Source organism: Cimex lectularius, unplaced genomic scaffold, assembly GCF_000648675.2.
Source record: "Cimex lectularius strain Harlan isolate CLEC.00 unplaced genomic scaffold, Clec_2.1 scaffold167, whole genome shotgun sequence".
NCBI classification, from domain to species: domain Eukaryota; kingdom Metazoa; phylum Arthropoda; class Insecta; order Hemiptera; family Cimicidae; genus Cimex; species Cimex lectularius.
Genome location: NW_019392811.1, coordinates 214,277 through 224,988, shown reverse-complemented (window position 1 = coordinate 224,988; position 10,712 = coordinate 214,277). Strand labels below are relative to the sequence as shown.

The window sequence follows — 10,712 nt, the reverse complement described above, 5'->3', positions numbered from 1 at the left end:
ATGTTAAAAAATCTGCTTTTTGATTAAAATAACAAAAATGTTAATACCTCAGGAAAGAGTAAAAATAGAACCCTTCTTCTGTTGGCACTGAACTGGTTTTTTTTAGTGAATCCACCATGGCAGTATTGAAGTTTAATTCCTAGCAGAATTCAACTTATTTTTTGGATCATTTAGTGCTTAGTCAAATTATAAGAAAAACATAATATACATTAGATAGATAGATAGATGTAATAATTCAGGGTATGGTATACTGCGCCCTTTAAGAGCTATTGTATCCCCTGTGCTCTNGCTTTTTTCTTACCTTTTGGTTTCCCAAGAGGAGGTCTGTATCTTCTAGTGTCGCTACTTGAAGGTAGTGGACCTTTCGTTTGAGTGGTGTTTAATTTCCCACATATGGACATTCCCGCTCCTCATGTATAAAAATCTAATGGGGTCAAATCAGGGCTCCTTGCTGGCCATGCCTAGAGAAGAATGTATCTAATAATTAGATAGACAATTATTGTTGTAACCAACTAATAAATGTTTTAATTAAAAATATGACATGTACAATGTTCTTGGGTTGATGCTCTCCTTGGGTTCGATATCAGGTTTTTCAACCTTGCAAAGGAGATTTCACTAATAAATGTTCTAAAAAATGTAAAATTGAGTATGTCCTTGGAATATTTATAAAATAAGGCAACTTTGGTGAAATCCCTGAAAATTTTGAAGGAAAAGTCATTACAAGAGCCATAATTGAGTAATTACAAAAAAAAGTCATTCTTTGAGCAGCCACCATTTATACGAAAGTGAGAATTTTTTAACAGAAATGTTATCTCGAGGAAAATTTAATGTTACAAAATAAATCTCAGATTTGTTTTTTTAATGACGCTAAAGTTGAGAAATTATGATTTTATGTTAAAAAATCTGCTTTTTGATTAAAATAACAAAAATGTTAATACCTCAGGAAAGAGTAAAAATAGAACCCTTCTTCTGTTGGCACTGAACTGGTTTTTTTTAGTGAATCCACCATGGCAGTATTGAAGTTTAATTCCTAGCAGAATTCAACTTATTTTTTGGATCATTTAGTGCTTAGTCAAATTATAAGAAAAACATAATATACATTACTTACACATTGTATGCTACCATTTTATCTTTTACATAAGAAATAATATATTAATAAATATGCAGTAATATTATTGCTGCATAGGCATGAGCATGATCATAACAACAGCATGAAACCTGGAGAATGTGATCATGTCGAAGGACAGTTTGTGGTACTTCCCCACAAAAATTGAGAGAAATATTTAATTTTTCAAAGATTTTTTAAATTGTAAATCATCCGAAATCGATTTTTTTTTCAACGTTCGATGGGAGGCGATGCTGCTTCAACCTATCTGACATGAACGCATTCTTCTACACCTCTTGTTATCATCGTGCTCATGCACAAATATAGGAAGGTTTCTAAGTCCTACTCTTTTACCATGTTCACTTGCCGGAAAAGTATTGTATTTTTATCGAGCTTCTTGTTATTCTTCCGAGCATCTTTCGCCCTGTATGAAGACCAAGTCGGCAAGTTCGATTGGTAAGTTTCAATAAAAACAGGCCAAAATTAGAGGCCTTGTTGTGATGACTGTACACCCTAACTTTCCTCAATTCCAAACTATTTCAGGAAACAATCGTACGTCGGAAAAGTGAGGTATTCCTATGTGGACTTGGACCTGAAACAATTTCGAGTATTTGTCGCTACCGATAGCAATGTAGTTGCAGCATTTGGCCTAAAAGGAGATGGTAACTGTCTACCTAATTAGAAAAATAGCTTAAATTCTATGTTATAACTGTAAACAATGTTCATAAGTCCAAGCTGGCTGTTGTAATTTCAAAGTGAAAGATGATTTAGAAAACAAAACTGTTAGGCTGTAACTACACTCACCATGTTGCGGTATGCCTACAAGCTCCCTACATACAGCCAAGGCTCAATCTCAACACGGACCTTTAAGTATCTGACATTAGACAATCCTCAGCATTCATGGCACAATGTAATCCAATTAATCCATAAATGATAGTGGTCATAATTTACCATATTAACTATTTCAATTAATTATTCTATTTATCTAAGGTCTTAGTTAAGATGAAATTGATATTGCTGCTATGCTGAACAGTTTTAGACTTTCATTAGCATGTACGTACTGTTCAGCCAAGTACAATACTTGATATCCATCTCTTTATTAACAAAGATACAACAATAAAACAAAGCATGTAAATAAGCTGAGTTTGATTTGACGGAGTATTTAATATTCTATTATTAACCCTCACAATATACTAAATACCTTTACTCATAGTAACTGAGCAGCAAACTACTTACATTGTTATCGTATACAATAGAAAGCTATTTCTGCAAAGATAAAAAAATACCGGCTATTAGGCCAAGAAACTTGTTTCTGTTCTATAACACTCATTATTTATTTATATAATAACTTATATATAACTTGCATGTATAAACATTCAAACACATGTACAGAGTTGAGCCTGTCACTTCTCACAGCTTGCTGGCAATTCCAGCTTTTGTGTAATTTACAATACAGGAGATTCACCTACCTCGAGTGTTGACAGTTCAGGGTCAGATGTCGGTCTTATGTTCTTCTCCTGAGGTTGGGCTCTGGGAGCTATCAACAGTTAGGTCGTTTCAGCACCTAATGCAACCACTCTCTCAGTCCAAACCCATTCACATGCTCACTCACCCTTAAATACTTTCTTTCCTATGTATAAACCATTCACTCAGGGGGGATAGTGGTGTACTTGATACTTCCATCACCCTGTACATATATAACTACTCTAATTAAGGATTGATAAGGTATCGATATTCTGTCAATAAATTCATGCTAAAAAGTACATTCAGTTTCAATATACACTAATAACATAAGTTTTCAATGTTACAAGTATTGACCACTTTTTCACTCACAAACACTGAATCAAGGTATGGTCTTGAAGAAAAAAGCAAATTCAGTTGTTATTTCCAAGCATTCGACCTATTTTAAGATCATCATCAGGGTAAAACAGTCTTAAATATGTCTATAAATTGACATATTTATGTTTTATTTATTTATTTTTTTTTTTTTTAAGGGCAATCTCAAATTTCCTTATAGACCGACTCAGTCGTAACATTGCCAAGGACTGTCTTTTGTATACAGAGACATTAATTCTTTGAACTGTTTATGGACCGAAAGCCCATAAACTAGTGTAATATGACTTAAAATGGCTATGATGTTTGTGTTGTTACATTAATAACATACATAATACATTAATCCATTCACTTATTAAGTACATTTAAAACAAAACTACTTCTATGGTACTAATTCAATGGAAGGGTATCGTCTTATTTTTAGAGAAAAAATTGGCATGATTAGCAGTATTACTTTACCCATTCTTGCATTTTTTGCACGGTCATGAAAAACAAGGAAAGTTATTATATCCTACTCACCCTCTAAATGGAATATAAGCAGCCCTTAGATTGTGTGAGACAAATCCGAGAAATTTTTCTCTGCATGCTAGCATGATTGGCTTATAGGAAGATGTCCGAGTGTTAATTATGAGTGGTCAATTGGATGATGATAATCTTTTCATAACCGACTAAATTTCTCTAAAATCTAAAGATCTGATTCTTAATTATAATCATATTGATTGTGCTTGAGCTTGATTGCGGTTGTCAGTTGGAGGTTGGGTCAAATTGAATTGCATTTCTCATCAGCTTTTCATTTCTGTCCAGAACTCCGAGAACTATGTTCTTAGAGATCCCCAGCAACTACCAATGAAATTCTCCAACCTCTAAAAAATTTCATAACTAAAGGAAGTACATTTAGAATTGTGAATGATCATATATGGTAGACTGGTTCTGCTGAGCCTCATTTTGGTGGCTTTGTTTGTTGGATCTGCTTCTTACACAAGTGCGGTCATAACTTAAAGAATTTATACCATGATTCCTTGGAAATCACAGTTTTTTTAAAGAGTAATTTATAGGTCTAAAATGGCCTAACTTTAATGGATTATTGAATGTTGAGGGCTGATTTAAAAAGTCTCTGAACTTCATTGGTCTAAATAATGACTTCTTAGGTGTTTATTATGCTCAATATTTTCATGTCAATACCAATTGAATTTAAATGATAAATATTTTTAGGTAAAATATTATGGAGGCGGTTACTTGAAAAAGGAGAGTATGGAGATATAAAACAATTGTTTGTTGGGAGCGAGGTTGTATCAGTGTCTGGAAATGGGCCTTTTATGGTCAGGGGTTGGAACAAAACTACTGGCCTTCAGACGTTTGAGTGGAGCACACCTCACTCCTTGACTTATTCTAAGTAATTTATTCTTTTTTAGTAAGCCTGTTGATATATTTAAAAGTTTTTACTTTTTCAAGGTCTGAAAAATGGACTGTGGACCATTCTAAAGTGTACCAATTGGCCTTTGCCTCTCAGACGCTCGAAGTGACGGCGTTTCATTTGAAAAACGGCAATCCTGCTGGTTCGACTAAAACAATTTCTGCTCAGTGGTTATCTTCAGGAAACAAGTAAGAAGGATAATTTTTAAAAAAATAGTAAAATAAAACTAATTTTGGAAAATTGCAGATGTGCTGTTTCAAATGGTGTTGTGTCTTGTGTCAATTCACAAAATGTTCTGACATTCTTCAACTTGGGTGATTCATCGATGCGTTCTGCCCAGCTTGACTTTAACGTCGAAAATGTTGAACCATTAGAAAACGGTTGCTTGCTAAGACTTGATAAAAATAGACAAAAAGCTGCCGTTGTTAGTCACCAAGGAAAACTGACAACTGTTGACGTGCCTTTGGGAGCGAGTGTGTCTATTGGAAAGAAAGGAAATAATCATTACATTATAACAACAGCCCTTGCAAGTGGGGTAATTATTGAATTATTTTACATTTATATTTGCTCTAACAATAAATGTGTTTTTGTTTCTTCAAATTTAAAATAAAGGATATTTCTGTTTAAAACATTTTTATTTTTAATTATTCTTTAACTTAATCCTTTCTTGTTTTTAAAGAAATATGAGACAAGAACTATAAATGTAGAATCGAATGGTGAATACAAAGCTACTGCAAGCTACACTTATCCATTTTCCCTACCAGATTATACTTCCTCGAGTTGTACCATTGTCAGTAATAACAACGAGCTTGTCTGCTACACATTCATTTCTTCGGTAGACCACTCAGCCATCCTTTTACGTAAAGGTATAATTAATTTATCATTACTGATGGGTAAACTGTTATCATCCCATAATGATGTGATTGTAGGCAAACTATTTTGGGTCCGAGAAGAGGCATTGGCTAATGTTATCAACGTTGAAATGATAGACTTGCCTGTTTCGGAGGAGGAAGCTGCAATTGAAAAGGAATTTGCCAACAAAGGAGGTAATATTTTTTTATTTAGTTGTAATTTATTATTAATTTCTGTTTAAATGTTTATACTACACAAGACAATTTTAATCATTATTTTTCATTTAATAAATTAGTATTCAAAGGCAAAAGTTCCTACCAACTTAAGAAATTTATTTATTATTTTGGTTCTTATCTAAACTTTCTTCTGAAAAAATAAAAAAAAAGCAATGGAGCTAGTATTCCATAATAGTCCTGGCCTTGCTCCTTCAGACTACCCATTATCTAGGCAATGTCACACTTCCTTATGGGAAAAAAACATTTCATACATTAAAAAACTTAAAAACTGGAAATGACAATCAAAATCCAAGGAAATACTGCTAGGAAATTGATCAGATCCCTCTATATGGAAAAAATAACCATCAAGTTCATTTATTGAAAATAATTTCTTCCAAACAAAATTAATTTTATTTTAAATTTTTAAAACAGACTTGTTTTACTTGCCCATATTACTCTTGTCCTCGTGTACCAAAATAATAAATTCATTTTAATTGAAATATTACTTATATTACAAATATATCTATGTGTGTAAGAAGTACTTCCAGTTTTAATGAAAATACATATTAAATTTCCTGCAGCTGTGGACTGGGGATTGACAAGTAAGTTGTTTTTCTTTGAATGCTTTTGATTTGATCTGCATTCCGTTTTGCATTATACTTTTTTTTAGCTTGATCTCTGTTCTTTTAAAAGCAATTTTATTGAAGGACAAATTTATTTGGTTTTTGTAATGTTAGAATTAATATTTGCATTTCTATATGTATTTATAAATATCCTAAGCATGTTCTATTGATTAATTGTCATGATACCAGATGAACCAAAATTAGGTTCGCACATAATAAAAAAAAATATAGTGAAAACAAGAGAAGGGAAACAAAGTGGAAATTACTTTAAATGCAAAGAACAAAAGAGAAAAGAACAACTTTAAGAGAGAAAAGAGGAAACTAAAGATAAGTTTTTACTTTTTCAAGAGGAGAAATAAGTGGAAGATACCTGAGCATCCAGACCGGTCGACCCAAGAAGGAAAGCTTTCCAATTTGTTGCTTTTCTTCCAGACAGCTATGAAGTGAAGTTTGTCAAAAATTAAGAAGTAACATGTCAAGAAGGCAAGATTGTGAAGCAGAGGGTTGGCTGGAGTATTGTAAAAAATGAGTTTTTGGAGAGCTGTCAACAGTCTCCGGGCGACTGACAAGGTTTAGCGAAAAAGAGAGCCGAGTGGGGCAGGACGTGTAAGGCTTAGCATAAATTCGTGCACAAACATTACCGATTCTATCATAGAATTTGAACATGATGAAGTATGATTTACCATTATTATATTACAAAAGTTCCTTTGCGGAATCAGATTATTATTCAGTAGGTGATGATCTAATAAAAATTAACGAGAATGTTGAGAAATTGTGAGAGAAATGTTGTCTTCCTGTTTTTGCCAGTTGCAAATCGCTATCGAGTATAACGTTGCATGTCATTCATTAATATTCAATGGTGCAATACACTTTTTCGTTCATGATAAATATCAGAAACAGGCCTACATGTAGGCTGGAATCAGAGTTTTCTACAGGTAGACAGAAACTCCATCTTCTTGCACTCTTCAGTCGGTTTTTCTGTTTCTTTTGCAAGTTCCACCCATGCATCTTGTTTTTAATTTTCCATGAATACAAGAATGGTATCCTAATCCATTTTGAAAGACTTACTTTAAACAATGAGTAAACATTGAACCACACAATGATGGTAGGCAACAAAAGACAACACTGCGGTCGTCATGTGTGACTCACTCGTATCAATTTCTCTTGGTATGACAAGGAAAAACATCTAATTTGACAATCGATCCTGTTGTGTGTCATTTTGAGTAAAGTCATTTTGAGTCATTTGGAGTAAAGCAACACAGACAGTATCTATTAGATGAAGCTCATACGCAACAGGCAAAAAGTGGATACATTAAGTTGAGGTATAAATAAATAACCTATTATCTCTCTGATAGATCAATCACTACAAAATTAGAAATTGTCATGATAAAATTATTCGACATTTTTATTCAGTTTCAGTTGTGTGATTTAGATAGAAAGTGAGTCTACCTAATGTAGAAAGTGAGTCTGCCTAATATTTTTAATTTTATGACAGAAAAAGCAATAGGATAGCTTAGAGTGGCATATTGAAGATTTCACTAGTTATATTATAAAATTTAAACTTGACCAACAGGTGGAATTTTGGGTATGGTAACCAGGCGATTGAGCAGCCAGGTACTCCAAGCAAAAAACCTTTTTGTTACTGTCCTCGGTCTAAAGGATTCTACCATTGAGCCCGGAGTACGAAAAGATCTCGTCAGAGATTCTTTCGGATTTCATAAACTTATTCTGGTTGTAACAAGTGCCATGAAGGTTAGAGGCATTTTTTTTATAAAACATAATAATACATTTAATTAAATATATTTATTTTTTAAGATTTTTGGCATTGACAATGAAAATGGTGAAGTTATTTGGCAGTTTTACCTGAAAGACTTTACACCCTTGAATCAGTTGGAATCTCAGACTGTGCCATTATTTCTTCAGAGGACTTCACGACATTTACCAAATCCAACAATGATGACTTTACTCCTTAAAAGAAAAGTAATTTGTACTGTGTATTTATTTTTTTACAATTTGAAATGCAATTTTGCTTTTCTCTTTAGGACACAGGTGCATCAGCGTTGTTCATTTTTAATCCAATCACAGGACAATCATTAGGTATTTGAACAGTATCCATTGCTTCTATAATGAAAATTTAACGTGGTTTTGTCTTTTAGAAGGTTTTATCAATTTAAAACAACCAGTAGCACAGTGCCTTCTACTTCCGGAGACAAATGAGGAGTTTGTTCATGGAATTTTAATACTTTATGAGTCTGGTGATGTTGACATTTATCCCGAGAGCACAAAAGATGTTGCTGTTGAACATGCCAAGTCAATGTTTGTGTACACTATAGATTCCAAAAATAACGCCATGAGTGGAAGAACTTTTATTAAAAATTCTCAAGATGTAAGTGTTTTGTGCTAACAAATATTTGGCTTTAACAATTTATTTTAAAAATTTCTATTTTTAGGCTTCGTTAAAAAGTTACCCTGTGTGGTCGATACAGCTTACAGATAAAGTCATTGCAGTCACTGGGAAAAGAAGAGGTGAAAAGGTTCATTCTCAAGGTAGAGTCCTGGGTGATCGCAGTGTACTTTATAAATATATAAACCCTAATCTTGTTGCTGTCGCCACGCAGGCTTCTGATCCTGTTCACAAAAGTAAACTATGATAACTTTTTTTTTAAATAGATGTTTATTGTTTATTTATCCCCCCTAGGTATTATATCAGTTTACTTAGTTGATACCGTCAGTGGAGCTATAGTATTTTCAGTCGTTCACAAACGTGCTATGGAACCGGTCCATATTGTTCACTCTGAAAACTGGGTTGTTTACACATTTTTCAATGAAAAATCAAGACGTACAGAAATTGTAATGCTCGATCTTTATGAAGGCAAAACACAACGTAACACTACAGGTAACATGTAAATTTTTTATCTTTTTATTTTTTGCTAAGTCCAATTTTAATAGAATTTTAGCTAATAGTTGAAAGACAATCAAATTAAACATTAATCACAAAAATTTCAGCATTTTCATCATTGGATCCACCTTTAGAGCCATTGGTTGGTAGGCAGGCTTATATATTTCCTCACCATATAACAACAATGAAGGAAACTATAACTGAGAAGGGGATCACCAGCAAACATATTCTAGGTAAGATAATCTGCACATTTTTGATTTCTTCATAAATTAATATTTCCACCATTATTTCAGTCGGATTGGGAAGTGGAGGAGTAATGGAAGTTCCATGGAGTTTCTTAGATTCTAGAAGGGGGGTAACTCCAACCGCCGAAATGAGGGAGGAAGGTGTTTTGCCTTACATACCAGAATTGGCACTTCCTCCAGAAGCATTGATAACTTACAACCACACACTTATTAAAATTGAAGGGATTCATACATCACCAGCTGGTTTGGAATCGACATCTTTAGTATTTATTTATGGATTAGGTATTAAATTTACAAACATGATGATACCCAAAATTTGAATTTCATTTTTTTTAATACACTTTTTAGATTTATTTTATACCAGAGTTTCACCATCAAAGACTTTTGATGTGCTCAAGGATGACTTTGAATACTGGCTGATAACAGCAGTTCTCACGGGTCTAATTACAGCTGCATACGTTACTAAGAGGTTGGCCTCGAGAAAAGCACTGAAGCAGGCCTGGAAATAAATCACTTATGGTTTTATATCATTTGTTATCCTTTGAAGGAATGTTTTTGTTGAGATCTCATTACAAGAAATGTACTTTTTTAATTTATTTATTTGTGAGAGGAGGGGGAGGAACTCCAAAAGTATTGTGCGCGATGCCAAGGGTAAAAGACGATATGTTTATTAAGAACCCTTTTTACATTGTATCAGACAAAAGAGTTAGGAAATAAACCTACAAATTTCAATAATTTAAATTTATCATTTGATCATTTTATAATAAAAGTAAATTGTAATTAACTTTTTGTCAATAAGTAAGGAACTTATTTCTTCAATTCATAAAAAAGATATTTTAATTTTAAGCTCATTGAACTAGTACAAGCAAGCTATTGACATTTTGTCATCACAACCACCTTTCAAACTTCTGCAATAAGTTTAATTAAATTATAATTAGAAGATGAATTTTACTTTATTATAACTTTTTTTTAACATTCCAGTTTACCAGCTTTCTTATTAAGTGTTTGCCTATCTTTTGAATACATAACTATGCAGCTATGTGCATATAATGAATTATGTCCTTTCCACATTTCCTTATATTGAAAGATCATGAATTGTCAATAGGTAATAATATTGAACTTTACGAATGTAAATAAATTAATGTTATTTTGTAAAAATAATAAATAATTTTTTTGCTAAAATTTTCATTTTTTTACATTCCAATATCTTTTTATTCTTTAATTTTTATTGTATAATTAAATCAACAATTTAAATAAAAATAAAAGTCCTCAGTTTTATGGGAGCAAAAATTTCATCAAAGGGTCATCAGGGCAGAACTACTAAATCTATGATGTGTTAGGACTAGAATGATAGTAGAACTGTTGACTATAGACTTGGAGCAGCAGAAACAAACCTGTGCAAATACTGCCAGGAAGAAGAAGAAACAGAGGAATGTACTTGGAGGCTGAGGTTCTTACTCCTGATAGAGGACAAGCCAAAGCCTGAAGCTGAAGGGAACACCTGGGATCTGGTAAAAAGTCTTAAG

The 10,712-nt window shown here is 32.9% G+C and overlaps 1 protein-coding gene across 1 annotated transcript; it reads left to right on the top strand.

Annotated features, from left to right (window-relative positions):
- Window positions 1-1,380: 1,380 nt before the first annotated feature.
- LOC106672467 (ER membrane protein complex subunit 1) lies at window positions 1,381-9,711 on the top strand. Its single transcript, XM_014403927.2, has 16 exons — window positions 1,381-1,561; window positions 1,649-1,767; window positions 4,151-4,331; window positions 4,391-4,540; window positions 4,599-4,887; window positions 5,032-5,218; window positions 5,282-5,398; window positions 7,616-7,794; window positions 7,858-8,022; window positions 8,085-8,139; window positions 8,199-8,428; window positions 8,493-8,682; window positions 8,741-8,938; window positions 9,049-9,174; window positions 9,235-9,468; window positions 9,535-9,711. Exons 1-16 carry the CDS (start codon window positions 1,419-1,421, stop codon window positions 9,693-9,695), a joined length of 2,724 nt encoding a protein of 907 aa, XP_014259413.1. The 5' UTR covers window positions 1,381-1,418; the 3' UTR covers window positions 9,696-9,711.
- Window positions 9,712-10,712: the final 1,001 nt, after the last annotated feature.

Bases quoted from the DNA above. Each gene is read 5' to 3' on its own strand.
- LOC106672467 (XM_014403927.2), top strand. From the start codon at position 1,419: ATGCACAAATATAGGAAGGTTTCTAAGTCCTACTCTTTTACCATGTTC. The intron at 4,332-4,390 runs GTAATTTATTCT...TACTTTTTCAAG, and splicing joins CACTCCTTGACTTATTCTAA to GTCTGAAAAATGGACTGTGG. The intron at 8,140-8,198 runs GTATTTGAACAG...TTTGTCTTTTAG, and splicing joins AATCACAGGACAATCATTAG to AAGGTTTTATCAATTTAAAA.